The sequence below is a fragment of the Mus pahari genome, chromosome 1 (genome assembly GCF_900095145.1).
Source record: "Mus pahari chromosome 1, PAHARI_EIJ_v1.1, whole genome shotgun sequence".
Classification (NCBI taxonomy): domain Eukaryota; kingdom Metazoa; phylum Chordata; class Mammalia; order Rodentia; family Muridae; genus Mus; species Mus pahari.
This window is the reverse complement of record NC_034590.1, coordinates 148091566-148108591: the sequence shown is the minus strand read 5'-3', so window position 1 is coordinate 148108591 and position 17026 is coordinate 148091566. Positions and strand designations below refer to the sequence as shown.

Genomic DNA, 17026 nt, shown 5'->3' with positions numbered 1-17026 from the left:
ATGATTGGAGGGAGGAAAGGAAAGGGGAAAGAAAAAAAAAAAGAAGAAAACAATTTGTATTTGATTAACAAATTTAACTTTATATGCTCTCCCCCCCCCCACCTCCGTGCACTGCTCTCTCCCCTCAACAGGGTTTCTCTGTGTAACTACTGGAACTCACTCTGTAGATCAGGCTGGCTTCGAACTCACAGAGATCCTCCAGACTTTGCCCCCAGAGTGCTGGGATTAACGGCGTGCACCACCACACCAGGTCGAACTTTTTAGTTTTTAATAGTACAACTGATACCGTCCCTCAAACTCCAAAAGAACATAAAGAAATCTCAGCGAAAGCCGCTGGGTGGGTAGGGCATGAAATGAACTGTGATTTTGACCTTTGCCAGAGGATGTCATAACTCAGTCGAGGGATTTGGGCTGTCTGCTGCAGCTGGTGACAATGAGCAAGGACAGTATAACTTCATGTTGGCCTATAGTTACCTCTCCCAAGGAGAGAACTGAATAGGTCAGCACACACTCTCCATTTGCTTATTCAGAGGCAGAGTCTCTGTACAGACTGGCCCTCTGCCTCTGTCTTCAGAGGGGGAAAAAAAAACACAGGGCCACTTCGTTTCATGGACTCACGTGTTTTCTTAACATTTGAGAGGCTGTGTGACTTTATTTGTGGAAGAAGAAGAGCCAGCCAACTTCTCTTTGCTTGGGCCAAGGTGCTTGGACACACAAAGCAAGGAGCACCACGAGCATTTCAAATAACAGACACCGGGCGGAGCCACAACTTTCTGAGCTCAGATTCAACTCTGCACAGACCTACGCGTTTCCATAGAAGACCCCGCCAGGTTCGCACAAGCTGCAGAAGGCCAGCTGCGAGCCGTGAGCTACGTGCTGCACGCCAGGCTTCGGGAATACGGCTGGATCCCGCTGGCCCAGGGCTCTGGGACTCTAAGGCCGCCTTCCAGCACGCTCTGGTCACATCCAGCCCCGCGGTGATCACGTTCCAGGGATAGGGGCTCGTGCCCCAGCTACACAGTGGTTGGCCAGGGCATACGGTCATTGATTGGTCCGAGGGACCGGCTCACGTGATCTGGTTTTGATAAGTTGCCTCCCGGTTGCCCGCCGGCAGTCGGCGGGCTGGACCGCGGCGCTGCATCTCTAAGTGCTGAGAGCGAAGTTGCTCAGGGTGCGGTTGTCGCGGTCGCCGCTGCCTCTCGGTCCAATGAGCTGTACCAGGTAGGTTCAGTGCAACTCTGCGCCCGAATGGAGGGGAGCCTGCAGCGGCGGGGACTTTGGGGGCTTTTGTGGTTTTTGTCTTCACTGCAGATGGGAGACTCCCAGGTTAATGGCTGAGTTGAATCGTCCCCAAGGCTTTGAAGGGATGGAATTTGAGTTGTATTTCTTAGCGCCTGTTTTGGGAATCTACATCTCACAGCAGAAACTGCCTTAGTGAGTCAGCTTTAGCTGGGATTCCTTTGCTGGAGTGACTCTGATGCCTTTGAGCTCAAAGACCCAAGCCCTTGGTGCAGCTTAGTTTTATTGGTGAGGTAGTTTAGCCTGTATGGGAGGATTTTGCATTTCTTTTTTTCTCCCATTTACTCTATCCTGGTTTGTCATAGAAAATTCAGTCTTAGAGTTTGAGCAAGCTATTATTTTTAACTCTTGGCCGGGACTTAGAATTCCAGGGGAATAGCCCACTACTAAAACTTTCTATAAATGCAGGAGTTAAAAAGGAAAGAAAAAAAAAAAACCAAAAAGAAAAACAAGAACAGCTCAACCAATAAAAAAACGAACAGCTCCATCAACCAGGCAATCAAGACCATCTCATGAAATGTTGTTTCATCTTCAGTTGTAACTTAGCCCAAGAATTCTCCCTCCCCAAATTCTGCCTGTTAATGGCTGTGAGACAAATAGACCTTGAGTTTTTGTTGCTGGAAGTCTGTAATCCTCTCAGAAAAACCCTAGAGCGACTAAAGTGAGTTCAGCATATATTCTTTACAGGCCACTTTGTGACGATGACCATATACAGGGTTCTGTGCTTAGCACTGGTGTGAAGAGAATTCTTCAAGTCAGACTGTATTTAGGATCAAAATATGTTATATACATATCTAAACTGTTAAAGAATAAATAATTAATAAAGCCTCAGACTCCAAAATGGCACCTACTGTATTTCATGTTTCTTTGACTTGTAAAGCTGACACTGGAGAAGAAAATCCTAATTCTGTAAGTGTGGAATTATAGTGTGGTTCAAAGGAAAGAAAGGCCAGAAAGTCTTGATGGATGATTCTTTGTCTGATGCAAACTATTGTTATTGCCATCCTACTTGTAAATACTACCTGCTCAACAACAGGAAACATTATAGAAGCCCAAACCAGTAGATGCTATAATTCCATCAGTCAAAGATAACGAACATCTTAGTGTTTTCCCTTGTAGTTTTTCAGTATTTATAAATTCATAAATCTCCAGTGTATTTTAAAACTGTTCATTTTCTGGTTATCAGTTTTTAAAGCTACTTTATTTTGTATATATAATATACATTGCAGACTACAAGACAGAATTATAGTAAAGTGGTTATTATTGGTCAGAATGGACAAGTCTGTTATCCCTGCAGATTCCCTTTACAGCTGGACTTGTCATGGGCATCTTTCTATATGAACTAGATTGTTTAACATTTTTCCTTTAGTCTGTGAGATGTTGGCTGGTGTTGCAGTTGGTCATTTGTGAAAAAAAATGAGGATGACTGTGATAAAAATGAAAAAGTCATTCTTTCTTTTAACAAGCGTCACCTACTGTCACTCTAAGGACAATGTGACATTTTAAAAATTGCTTCATTTATTGTTTTCCAAGTGGATTACTTCTTCTGAGAAGTAAAACCGGTTCAAGAGCCAAAATAGGAAACAGCAGCCAGAGGGAGCGAGAGGCTGGGACTGTGATTATGGACAAAGCTGTCTGGCCAGTAGACTCTTTGGGGAAAGCTTTAAGAGCATATTTACCATTCTGGCTCCACTGTAGTGGTTTTAAGTCCTAGGAATCTGTCTTTTTTTTCTAAAGGAAAGAAACTTCTCAGGTCTTGTTGATCTGGCAGGTTTAAGAACCACTGGCCCAGAACAGAGTATATAATCCCAAGAGCTGTGTCAGACATGTTCAGATAGAGCCCTCTTGTTTCTCAGATGGGGAAACTGAATCCTCTCTGAGTGTTTCAGGCAGTTTACACATGAGCCCAGCAGCGTGCCAAGCACAGAGCTAGACTGTAGATCTATCTAGTCACTCCGAGTGCTCTCCTTTTCTCCATATGATAGCATCTCCCTGCACTGGAGTACTGGCGTGTGTGCATTTGGGGCCAGGGGAAGACGACTCTAGACCTCGGTGATTAACACTGTTTCTTTTCCATTCCAGAATGATCCATGTGCTGGATCCACGTCCTTTGACAAGTTCCGTCATGCCTGTGGACATGGCCATGAGGATTTGCTTGGCTCATTCACCACCTCTGAAGAGTTTCCTGGGTCCTTACAATGGTTTTCAACGAAGAAATTTTGTGAATAAATTGAAACCTTTGAAACCGTGTCTCAGTGTCAAGCAGGAAGCCAAATCACAGAATGAGTGGAAGAGCCCACACAACCAAGCCAAGAAGCGGGTCGTGTTTGCGGACTCCAAGGGGCTGTCACTCACTGCTATTCATGTCTTCTCCGACCTTCCAGAAGAACCTACGTGGGACCTGCAGTTTGATCTCTTGGACCTTAACGATATCTCCTCCAGCTTAAAACTTCATGAGGAGAAAAATTTGGTTTTTGATTTCCCCCAGCCCTCAACCGACTACTTAAGTTTCCGGGACCGCTTTCAGAAGAACTTTGTCTGCCTCGAGAACTGCTCTTTGCAAGATCGGACAGTGACCGGAACAGTGAAAGTGAAGAATATGAGCTTTGAGAAGAAGGTTCAAGTGCGAATCACCTTTGACACCTGGAAAACCTACACAGATGTGGACTGTGTATACATGAAGAATGTTTACGGCAGCTCAGACAGTGACACCTTCTCCTTTGCCATCGACTTGCCCCGTGTCATTCCAACTGAGGAGAAAATTGAGTTCTGCATTTCTTATCACGCTAATGGGAGGATCTTCTGGGACAACAATGAGGGACAGAATTACAGAATTGTCCATGTACAATGGAAACCCGATGGAGTGCAGACTCAGGTGGCACCCAAAGACTGTGCATTCCAACAGGGCCCCCCTAAGACTGAGATAGAGCCCACAGTCTTTGGCAGTCCGAGGCTTGCTAGCGGCCTCTTCCCAGAGTGGCAGAGCTGGGGGAGAGTGGAGAACTTGACCTCCTATCGATGAGTTAGGCAATCTATACACTGGCCTTGTCTGATCATAATCCTCATGCAATTCTAGGTCTGTATTGCTCAATATTAGGAAGTCGTAGTTACTTTCTATCAGTAGATTTAGGTATGAGCTGTTGGGGCCTGGCTATAGAAGCTATAGCCACTTGAGAATTCAGTGTTGGGGTCTATGAGGGTGATGCCACCAGCTTTGTTCTGAAGGATCAAGGACAGCCTGGGAACTAGTTTTATACAAGCGACATCTTTTTTGGGGGTGGTGGTGCATCACTTCCCTCTCAGTTCACTAGCTTTCACTTTGAACAAGGAAAGGTTTGAGGACAGTTGATGGTGATGGAACGCTGTGGTAAGGGTGTGAGGAATGTGAAACGTATATGCCAAGGACTCCAAGACTCGAGTCAGAGGAGGAGCCATGCATGGTTAAGTGGATATTAAGCCATCGGTGGGACACATAAAGTTATCCTTGCATAGGAACATAAAGGGGTGTTGGATGGTACTGGGGGGAAAATGAACTGAGGAATCAAGATCTTGAGGGCTAGAGATGTAGCTCAGTTGGTAGTGTGCTTGCCTCGCATGCGTGAAGACCTGGGTTCTAGGTCTAGCACCATACAGCTGGGGGTGGCACACATGCCTCTAATCCCAGTATGTTATAGTAAAGGCGGAGGTAGGAGGATTAGAAATCCAAGGTCATCCTTGGCACACAGAAAGTTGGAAGCTAGCTTGGGCTAGACAAGTCCCTGTTTCAAGGAAACGATGATATCAAAAGATCTCAAATGAATCCTTTCAGTTTAAAACACGGTCTACCAGAAACCATGTTTTGCAGAGTGTTGAAGCGAATCCGGCTTTGCGTTCTTAATTGGATAAGCGGCTTTGTGATGAAGGCATCACTCTTGGGTTCTTGCTACAGAATGCTGCCTGACATCAGGCATGTTGTCACCAATGACTAGCAGCACGTAGGGACTCCACATCATGTCAAAGAGAGCTCTTTCAGTGCCTCCATTAAACCAGAACACTGTAGCTGTTTAAACCAGTTACCTGAATGGTCATCTAATAACTCATGAATGTTTTGGGCCTTATTTGAAGGTCTATTTGCTGGTGTCCTCCTGAAATCTTCAGGAGTGCCATCAGTGTACACAACTCACGTCCTTCATATTGAAGGTGACTCATCTTTCTGCCACACTTTTTCGATGTGACGTTTGAAGTGGGGACTGACACCAGAGTCTCAATGCAAGAATCCAGGACCTTGCACATGAAAGCATCGGTCTATCTCATGCCTACTTTTGTCTTGCTGTTTTAATTTCTAGTCAAAATGCTTTTTTTTTCTTTTTTTAAAAAAATGGAGATATGAATGATTTTGAATGTGAATTGTTTTTGTGTGTGCATAAATCCACTCTGTGGGAGCTTGAGGACAGGTGTCCTGGGATGACTACCCTGTGTGCATGTGCTTTGAGGTGTGTTGGGAAAGTGCAGTGAATTGTAATGTATGTGATCTGCCATGCTGGAAAAACACTATTGGGATACCTCCCCTGTGATGGTATTTGAGGTTTGGCTAGCATCCATAAGTTCTCTGCTGTAAATACCTACATTGTCTCTATGAGCCTCTCACTTTAAGAATAAATGTGCTTGGTAAAAGACCCAAGAATGTTTTCTTTCCCCAAACCATAACTGGTTAGATCAGAAATAGAGCAACTAAAGTTCTTCTGTTTTGCCTAGCAACAACCAAGCAAGCTGGTTTGGAGCAGGAAGTGGATCAACCTGCACACATTCACCTGCCTCAGACTCGCATGGCACTTCAGGTCGCATGGCCTGGACAGCTGGGGCTTGGGTCCAGAGGCAGTAAGCTGAGCTGCTGTAATTGTGTCCGTCTATGGCTCCTTCTTTCTTATCTTACATGCTTTCTGCTGGGCCAGGCTTAGCCTGGGTGCTACCTGTCACTTATACACTGGGGAGGAGATGATGCAGGAGGTGTGCAATAGCTCTTACTTTTTGAGCTCTAGTATCTTTCTGAGGGGCAAAGCTTGGAACTGCTGAGAGATCCCCCAGGAAGGGCTGAAGGTTAAGCACAGTTCTTTAGGGTCAGTCGACAGGTCCATGAACCTAAGCTGCTCTTCCAGTTTTGCCTAAAATTTCTATAAAAGTCTTCACACTGTATCTTTATTATTATTATTATTATTATTATTATTATTATTATTATTATTATTATTAACATTTATTTATTTATGTATTTATTTACATCCCAAATGCTGCCCCACCTCTTCGTCCTTCCCTCACAGTCCCTGCCCCACCATGTCCTTTCAGGTCTCTGTCAGATTAGCACATCCTCTCTCACTGAGGCCAGACAGGACAGCCCTGTTGGGGAACAGATACCACAGTCAGACTACAGCTTTAGAGAGACCCTCCACTCCAGTTGTTGGGGGACCCACAGACTGAGCTTCACATCTGCTACATATGTTTCACACTGTATCTTAAAAACTTCTATTGAAAAAAAATTATATACTCTGATCATATTTTTTCCCTCCTTGAGTTTCTCCCAGATCCTCCCTACCTATTCAAATATATATATAAATATAAAATCTCTCTTTATAAAACCAAGAAAGAAAGAAATACCTATTGGACTGAGCATGGGGTCACAGATGGAGGAGTTGGAGAAGGGACTGAAGGAGCTGAGGGGTTGTGCAGCCCTATGGAGGGAGCAACAATGTCAATAGACTAGACCCCCTCCCCTGAGCTCCTGGGGACTGGACCACCAATCAAAGAATACATAGGGAGGGACCCATGGCACTGGCCCCATATGTGGCAGAGGATGGCCTTGTTGGACATCAGTGGGAGGAGAGGCCCTTGGCCTGAGGGTGTTCAATGCCCCAGTGTAAGGGAATGCCAAGGTGGGAAGACAGGAATGGGTGGGTGGGNGGGGGGAGCACCCTCATAGAGGCAGGAGAGGGGGCATGGGATAGGGGGCTTCCGAAGGGGAGACCTGGAAAAGGGAAAATATTTGAAATGTAAATAAAGAAAATATCCAATTAAAAAAAAGTTTGAAAGGCCATAAAAAGCAAGCAAGCAGGCAAGCAATACCTCTCCCATACAAAATGGAAATCAAAATAAACATGTGAAAGACCCATAAGACAAAAAAATGTTCAAGCAAAGCAAGATGAAACAAAAAGTCTACAAAGAAATACCACTGTGTTGTTATGTGTTGGTTCTATTCTTGGGCATGGGCCTGCCCTAGAGTGTGGTTAATACACCCGTTGACACTTCATTGGGAGCCCATGTCCTCTTCCTTTTCAGTGCTGGGACCCATCTGCCTTGAACCTGCACAGGCCTTGTGTGTGCTGCCAGTCAGTTCGTTTTCCCTGTTGTGTCGGGAAGACATGGTTCCCCTGGTCTCTCCTGTGGCTCTCACAACCTTTCTTCCTCCTCTTCTGCAGAGATCCCTGAGCCCCGATGGGAGGACTTTGATGGATGCATCCCATTTAGAACTGAGCACCCCAAAGTCTCTCAGTCTCTGCACCTTGTCCAGTTTACACAATGTCTTATGTTGTCTAGTCTGAGATGCTGAATTATAAGACTAAACTTTTATAACAGCATCCTTCATATTGGGGGCTAATAAGCCTGACCATAGATGTATTTTATTTGGTACACAGATTATTTTTTTGAGATAGGAATTGACTTTATAGCCATGGCTGGTTTGAAATTCTCTTCATAGACCAGGCTGGATTCAAATTTGAAGCTCTCTGCTTCTTAAGTGCTGGGATTATAAGTGTTTTCTAGCACATCCAACATAGAATATTTTAAGAAAAATTCATTTTCAGGTCAAACAGAGCAGACATATATAAAACACACAGATGCCAGTTTTTCTTTCTTTAAAAGTTGCAAGTTCTGTCCTCCTGGCAACAGATGTGGGAGCTGAGTAGGTTTTCCTCCTTTCCATAGTGCATGCTGGCCCGAATGGGACAAGCACGGGCTACTTGCCAAACTCTACCCTCGGCTGTATTCCGGTAGACTGTTGGCTGGTCTCTCAAGGTCGCAGTCAGCGTTTCGTCTCTTCTGGATCTATTCATGGTAATGACTGTGTGAAGAACACTTTCTTCCAAGAGGTGCACAGAACTGTAATTGAGGTTTGAAAACCATGAGACTCAAATGTAAACTTTATAAAAGAAGAAAATAAGATTGGGTGAGGTGGGGTGATTAGCTCAACCTGCCCCGGGTTGGTCAGTGGCTTTCGGCCTGGCGTGCCTTCCTGCTCTTGACATTTCTTGGAGTCTCCCATGGGACCCTGCTTCTCAATGGCTGGGGAGTTGACAGAAAGAGCTGTTTTTCAGCAGGCAGGCATCACTCTGGCCAGCTCTTCTTAGCTGCCCGTGGCAGCTTCACTTGGTGTTGGCATAACCAAGGGCTGTGCCCGAGTAAGGATCCAATCAATAACAGGGGGCTACTAAGGGATATAAGTGTACCCACTTCACATTATGATTAGCTGCCTGTTAGGAGAAGCAATGCTGTCTTTAAGATTATTAACACAAGGGGGCAGGTTAGGTGGCTCAGCAGTCAAGAGCTATTCTTGCAGAAGACCTGAGTTTGATCCCCAGTACCTTTGTTGGTTGACACAACTGCTTGTAACACCAGCTCAAGGGGATCAGACATCCTTTCCAGCTCTGTGGATACCTGCACACATGTGGCATGCACACACACACACACACACACACACACACACACACACACCCCTTTATAAAACATTTAACATGAGGAGGGCCTGGGAAGATAGCTCAGTTGAAGTGCTTGTGGAGCACGACTGAGGGCAAGAGCTCAGGTTCTCCATACCCCTGAAAGAGATGGTCATGGTAGTACATGTCTGTGATTCCAGTGCTGGGGAAGCAAAGTCAAAGGGTCCTCAGCCAAATTAGTGGATTCTGGGTTCAGCTAGAAACCCTGTCTCAAAAAAAAAAAAAAAAAAAAAAGGCAGAGAGCAATTAAGAAGACATGTGATGTTGACCTCTGCCTCCCACCTCTCTCTTCTCTCTCTCTCTCTCTCATTAGAAAATAAACAGGCCAATAAGACAAAACAAAACAAACAGAATAAAACATCAACACAGAGAAAAAGAAAACAACAAACAAAACAACTCAAAGACAAAACATGAAAAGCGGATACACACACCCAGACACAACCACCCAGACACACACACACTCACTCACTCACACAGAAACCCCACAAAATCAGAAACCATGATATACAAGCAAAAGACCAGTAAGGTTAAGAAAAATACTCAAGCAAAGTATTACAAGACAAAAACTCTCCTACAATGCCAGTGGGATCATCTTGTGTTGGGCATCTATAGTTGGGCATGGGGCTTGCCCTTTAGCGTGTTTTGTACACTCAGTGAAATTTCATTAACAAAAACTGGTTTTTCCTTTGTAAGTGGTTGTCAGTTGGAGAAAGCTTCTTGTTTAGGGATGGGAGATTATGTCCACTTCCTCCTCTCCTGGGACCCCATCTGGCTCAGGCCTGCACGAGCCCAGTGCGCACTCCAGGGTCTTGGTGAGTTCATGTGTACATCAGTCCTGTTGTGTCTGGAAGGCACTATCTCCTGGGGGGTCCTCCATCCCCACTGGCTCTTGCAATCTTTCTGCCTTTTCTTCCACAGAGTTCCCTGAGCTCTCAGGGGAGGAATCTGGAGTCCTGTTTAGGACCTAGTGCTCCAAGGTCCCTCACTCTCTCACTCTCTGCACACTGCCCAGTTTCTGTGTTTGTTTCCATTTCCTTAGGAGGAAGATCCTCTGACAATGGCTGATATTATTTTTTTTTCTTCCTAAATGCATGAGTCTTACTTTATTCCTAAGCTAAAAGGCTGGAACTCGTAAAATGGGAACACTTCATACATCTTCCTCAGAGTCCAAAAGTTCTATAGAAATTCAGTCCTTCATCTGGCAAAAGGAGATCAGCAATAATTTCCAGGTTCTTCTTAGAGTTTCCTGAAAGCTACTGGGAACTGTGGCCTCAACAAATCCTATCATTAGTGGGCAGGGACTGTTCCCAAACCCGGAACAGTCCTCGCATACAATCCTGTTGTCTCCTGTCCTCCTGACTATGTGCCCTTCTGCCAGTGAGAGGATGCCCCCTACAGGGCTTGGAGGAATCCTGCCATCAGTAATCCTCAACCTTGACTGAGAATCAGAGTCACTCTGCTAGGTTTGAGAGGTATTGATGCCTCTCAGGGCACCTCCTCAGGCTCCTACTTAGTTCTGAGCTGTAGGTTCCGGGTTGGATGCTTTTGAAGACTCCCCGTGTATTTCCGTTACGTGTCTAGGTTGAACACTGGGTGAAATGTTTTTTAACAGCCACGATTTTCAGAGAACAGACAGATACAATGGTCCAGAGAGGATTCCCCTGCTATTAACCACGACCATCACCACCACCTCCGCCACCAAACATCAAAACAAGTGAACAAACAGAAAAGGATGACAAATTGGAGTCCCAGAGGCTAAAACTTGCCTTCAGTCACAGGAATAACAGGGCCCGACTACCCAACTCGCTGTTTTCATTTCCCTCCACCAACCTCATAGCTTTGGATTGTTCTCATGTTAGTGTACTTCCTAATTAGGAGATGGCTGCCACTGTTTTCTGACCTAAGGAGACACACACTCCATCAGAGGAAGGAGTCCATCTCCTCCCTATGCTGCCTTTTTAAAAAAAAAATAAATTAATGGGTAAATAACCCTTTCCCAGAAACCTCCAGTCCACCTTCTGGACAGGAAAATGAGCCTTTGGAATTGATGCAGACAAGTCAGTATTTCCATACTAACTCTGCACCATCCAACCAGAGGGGAGGGGAGGGGTAGGCTCGGGTTTCTGAACAGGAAGGCAAATGGAGGATGGAGGGACCCAGAGAGTCATTACATATCTTTCCTGGACAGGGGTTTTCTTGAATGTTTGAAGCTACTCAAAAAGCAGGTTTTCACAGGAACTGACCAGTCTACACGGAAAGAGAACTGAACCATCGAGAGGATCTGGCAATCCTCAGGAACTCCACATGTTAATATATGTTGGGCCAGGCAGGATGGCTCATTAGGTAAAGGCTCCCACTGCTAAGTCTGATCACCTGAATTTTACCCCCACAATCTACACAGTGGAAAGAGAGGCCCCCCCACAAGATGTCTTCTAAATTCCTGTGCACACAAATAAGTAAATAAAAGTCAAAAAGGGTTATTCTGGAGGTCAGTGTAATAGCACAGACTCTAGCTCTTAGCAAGCTGAGGCAGGGGCGGGGTGTGTGTGGTGGTGGTCATGGAGTTGATGCCAGTGTGAAAATGAGAGAGGAAGGGGGGGAAGAAGGAAGGAGAGACAGAGAAGAGATGACACAGAAAGAACAAGACCTGGGTTAAGCCAAACTAGGTTTAAATTTGCTCTACCGCTTGTGTGGACAAAACAGTCATCAAGTGTCTGGATAGTTCCAAGCCTCAGTACTCCCATCTTTAAATTGGGAATGTTAACTACTGCCACTCCATAGAGTGACTGCAAAGATACAGTGAGCTACAGATAAAGTTCTTAACAGATTATTTGTCCAATAGTAAGTGATGGATATAAATCAGTGCTAGAACTGAGCAATTCCTTCCAGCACCCAAATCTCTTGCAGATTTAATTCTGTTACATTTATTTCAAGAGAATGGAAGGAAAGAGAATTTCGTTGGTGTGCAGTCGTCAGAGTCATTTCAAAACACTGTAGTTTCTGAAAGCTACTCAGAGTCTCAAATATCAGACAAGATCTCAATGTTAGGTCTCAAACCCAGGACAAACATCTATTAACTTATCAAATCCGACTCTGGCCACCAGGTTCTCCCAGCATGCCTCAGTGCCTATCTGTTACAGGGTCCTCCTGGATGCCTCCCCCCTCCTTTTTGAGACTGTCTCCCTATGTAGCCCAGGCTGGCTTTGAACTCACTGTCTTTCCCTCTTGAGTACCAGGATTACACGGGTGTAACATTATGCCCCAACTCTTACCCTCTCTTCTGGCAAACAATGCAGGCCTAGCCAAGGCTTGCCAAAGCTCCCTGTCTTTATCCCACTCCTGAGCCTTTGGAACGGATGCAGCTAATTCCACTTCTGAGTCTCTTTAGCTGAACATTCTGTGTTCACTCCTCCTCCTCGGAGGTTCTGAGCTCTGATCTGTGTTTCTTCAGCATGGGGGTCTCTCTGAACTCCTGTATTTTAGCATCCTCCTGGCCAACCGTTAGCTCCCCTCTCTCTGGCAGCTTCCAGTTCAGTAGAAAACAGTGTTAGGTTTAGTTGTTTGTGTGCCGTTCATCGGGATATTGACATCTTTGAATCCTTGTCATTTCAGCTCCGTGAAGCAAACAGTCTGTGTGACTGTCCTCTCTCAAGCAGAGCCCAGGTTTTCAGTTTCTTGCCCTTCCCCCAAGGCAGCAAACATACCCAGCAGAAAAATGGCTGAGAGTCATCACAACCTAACTATAAGGTCTTGGTGGGGCTAGAGCTTCAACGTCTTCAGATACACTCATGATGCTTTCCTAGTGTCTTATGTTGGTGTCGACCTGTCTCAAGCTGTCACCTCATATTTAGAAGTGGAGATTGAATAAAAAAGAAAGAAATCCCTCCGTGAGCACTCATATTGGGTATTTAACTCCTTGGTTCCCTTTTAATGTTCTGTCATACAGTGTGTTACTTCTACCTGCAAAAACCAATGACCTTTTCTCTCTCTCAATAGTTTTTGTCTCTTCTGTGGCACTCTTCACTCAGTGACTTACTCCAGGGAGGTGAAGAGCCATTTCAGAGGACTTTTAAGCAGAACCCCATGATAACACAAAGGTGAATAAATAAAAAATAGAATTTTTAAAGTAATTATGAAACCTCCAGTTAAAAAAATTTCACAAAGCTAATTCAATTTACTATTCCTTAAAGACAGACTTTTAACAGCAGGCCAACAGTTACGTACACTGCACTAGAATACACCTTTTATGACTACGTAAGTAGTTTAAGTGCAAAGGGACTGGATGGTGTACTTACGTGACTTCCTTCTCTCTGTTGTTGGGCAGAGTTTCTGGAAACATCAATTTTCGGGAGAGCAGTTGGTCGGAACAGCTGTATTGATAAAGAAAAGGGCTTTTCACTAATGAAGCCAATGTTACAATATGTAACTTGATGATCCAAAAATTTAGCTTAGATATTACCCTGATAACCTTTGTGTCAGTAGTCAAAAGACAACTGCTTTTATGATTCAACAATTCAGTTATTGTTAAGGTAAATTTGAAATGAAATCTACTCATAAACTATGCTCATAAACAACATATAACATCTAAAAACTCTCAAAATATTCCCCCGTTTGCATTTCTATAAACAGACTATATAGTCCTTGAGACATAATACTCATTTTCAACCACAATAATATTCTTTAAATTGCTTATGGAAGTGTCTGGGGGCCCTTGGGGGTTCCCAACACATGTTTGGTGTCCTTAAAACTGAATTTATTTTTATGACACTAAGAAGTTATTTCCCTTTTAGCAAGTTAGTTTTTTCACAACTAACTATGCAGTGGAATTTTCCACACCCTTTTAAAATGTAAAAAGCAAAACAAAACAAAATCAAACAAACAAAAACAAAAAAAACCAAACCTTTTATTTTTAAGACGAGTTAACACTTACTTTATTTAAAAAAAAAAAAAAAAAAAAGAAAGAAAGAAAATGGAGGTCATGGTTGCTCCTAGGTACAGTGGAGCAGAAGGCTTATTATAGATATGAGGGATAGCATAGCCAGAGGCAGGGACTTCTGGGAGAGTCCAGAGTGAACACAGCCAGGCTGAGGAGGACCTTGTGAGGAGAGGAGACAGGAAGGAAGGGGAAGACAGGAGCTGCAGGCCAACACGGGTGGCCTAGGCCCAGAGTCTGGATAAAAATTGGGTAGCAAAAATGTCGAATTCTACAGGGGACAAAGGAGCTCAGGGAAAGAAAGGGCAGCACAGCCCCTGGGCTGGAGAGTTCAAGGTAGGGGGCAGGAGGACCCTGTAACAGATAGGCACTGAGGCATGCTGGGAGAACCTGGTGGTCAGAGTCGGATTTGATAGGTTAATAGACATCTTAGCTGTTTGTCCCGGGTTTGAGACCTAACACTGGGGTCTTATCTGATATTCGAGACTCTGAATAGTCTAAGAAACTACAATGTTTTGAAATGACTTGCGTGGGTATCTGTTGTGGCTTAACTATGGAACATGCTCATGCAAAGTCTCTTGTGTTGGAGGCGTGGTCTTTGCCTGGTGTTACTGTCTGGGGGGAGGGCAGCAGAAGCTCTAGAAGAAGGCAATAGGTCCCGGGGGCGCTTATTTCAGAAAGAGATGTTTCACCTCCAGCCCCTTCCTCTGGGAGATTCAGATGCTGAGTCAGGTTGGTGGGTGAGGAGCCTCTGCGCATGCGCCTGTCATTATGATGCTTCTGACTTCCCTCAGGCACCAAATGGCAGACTGTGTTGACTGTGGGTTGAGAGTGTTGACACTGAACCAAAATAAACTCTCCCTCAAGGCTTTTTCTCTACTATTTGTCAGAGTAACAAAATAACTGACTAGCATAGTGTTTTCTAGACTGTTCTGGTTAGCCACACTCGGGATATCAGTTCATTGCATGCTATAATTGCAGTTGTAGCTTAGTAATAACCTTACTCATTACACCTTGAAATAATGCGTTTATTTAGTCCAGGTCTCCTTTGTGCTTTTTAGGATTTTTTCCCCCCAGGTTGACATAAGCTAGAGTCATCTGAGAAGAGGGAACCTCAACTGAGAAAATACCTCTGTCAGACTGGCCTGCCGGCAAGCCTATGGAACATTCTTTTGATTGATGATTGATGTGGGAAGGCTCAGCTCACACAGTGGGTGTCATGCCTGGGCAAGTGGTAGTCGCATATAAAGACGGCAGGCTGAGCAAGCCAGTAAACCTGGTGTCTGCTTTCATTCCTGCCTTGGTTTTCTTCAATGGACTACGACCTAGGATATGTAAATCAAACCCTTTCCTCCCTAAGTTACTTTTGGTCATGGTGTTTTATCACAGTGACAGAAAACAAATTAAGACACTCCTCCCATCCAAAGAAATCTAAGAAAATGGTCATGAATATCACTGACCATGGTAAAAGTTGAAGGATGACTAAGACCCTAGCCAGGAAAATTGTCTTACCTTTTTTTCTCTGGAAACACTTCGCATATTATTCTAGTACTTAGATCAGTGATTCTCAACTTGTGGGTTGTGACCCCTTTGCGGGTCAAACTACCCTTTCATAGGGATTGCCTAAGAGCATTGGAAATCACAGATATTTACATCCTGATTCACAACAGAGGCAAAATTACAGTTATGAAGTAGCAATGAAATAATTTCATGGTTGGAGTCACCACAACTTAAGGAACTGTATTAAAGGGTTGCAACATTCAGAAGGTCTAAAATCACTGATCCATAGTGTATTTTATGTTATATCCAAAGTTATATCCTGTGTAGGCTTTGGGCTGGTGGATCTTTGTGAGTTCGAGGCCAGCCTGGTCTACAGAGTGAGATCCAGGCCAGTCAGGGCTCCACAGAGAACCTGTCTTAAAAAACAAACAAAAAATTATATATATATTTTTTTATCTATCATTTATTTACAGAGTGTGAGTATGTGTGGGTGTGTGTGAGTGCATGTGTGACTGTGTGTGTGTGCCTATGACTGCGTGTGTCTTGGGGATGGAACTCAGATAGATGATCAGGCTTGAAGGCAAGTGCCTTCATCCACTGAGCCATCTCACTGGTCCACCAACATGTTTCAAACAGTCATTTCTACTCTAGAGTCAGAAGACGAAGGATTGGAGTCTATTAATGTGCTAAGAGAAGAACATCACCCTTTGAACATGAAGTCTAACTAGAAAAGGTGCCTGTCTCAACATTAGCGCTGCAAATATGGAAACAGAACAAAACTGAAAACCTCCTAATATTAATTACCATAACTGGACATCTCAGTAATTTGTGATGTAAGCTCACATTCCTTTTTGTTTGTTTGAGGAAGGTCTTATGTAGCCTCTCCCCCACATGCCTCCAGGCCTCTCTGACTTAGTGTGTAGCCAATGATTACCCTACATATTATGATTGGTTTTTCCTCTTCCTACCAAGTGCTAGGTTACAGGTGTGCATCACAATATCCAGATTCATAGTCCTTACATTCTGAAACACCTCAAGCCAAGAATTTTTTTTAAAAAAAATCCCGTGTGACCACTTTATTCAGGATAGTTGCACTGCCCTAGCACGTCTATGTGATTCCTTAAGTTTTGCTGTATTAGAGAAAAGGATAAATCACTACAGAGAATGCCAAAGCTGGCCACAAAGAAAGCCCAAGTTACAGTGAACAGCCAGCCAGGGGACACTGAGAGATTTCTACCATGAATGTTTTCAGGGTTTCAAATGGTTTAACCGTAGAGGCCTGGAAAATGTTTTTATATGGAACACTTTATTTCTTGAAATTCTGGGCAACATGATTAATGTAGTCCTGGGCACACATAAATATAAAATCCTTGATTATAGGAAACAAAAAATAATAAATTCTTCAAGTTTCTTTATGGTAAATGTGATTTGATCATAGCAGAACTCCATGCTGTCTGTCTCTTTCTTTCTTTCTTTCTTTCTTTCTTTCTTTCTTTCTTTCTTTCTTTCTTTCTTTCTTTCTTTCCCTTCCTTCCTTCCTTCCTTCCTTCCTTCC

General features: G+C 44.1%; 1 protein-coding gene across 1 annotated transcript; it reads left to right on the top strand.

Moving 5' to 3' along the window:
- The first annotated feature begins 1125 nt into the window (after positions 1-1125).
- Ppp1r3c (protein phosphatase 1 regulatory subunit 3C) lies at positions 1126-5942 on the top strand. The gene is made up of 2 exons (XM_021213470.2): positions 1126-1221; positions 3382-5942. The coding sequence occupies exons 1-2, from the start codon at positions 1208-1210 to the stop codon at positions 4319-4321; spliced, it is 954 nt and encodes a 317-aa protein (XP_021069129.1). The 5' UTR covers positions 1126-1207; the 3' UTR covers positions 4322-5942.
- The last annotated feature ends 11084 nt before the right edge of the window (positions 5943-17026 follow it).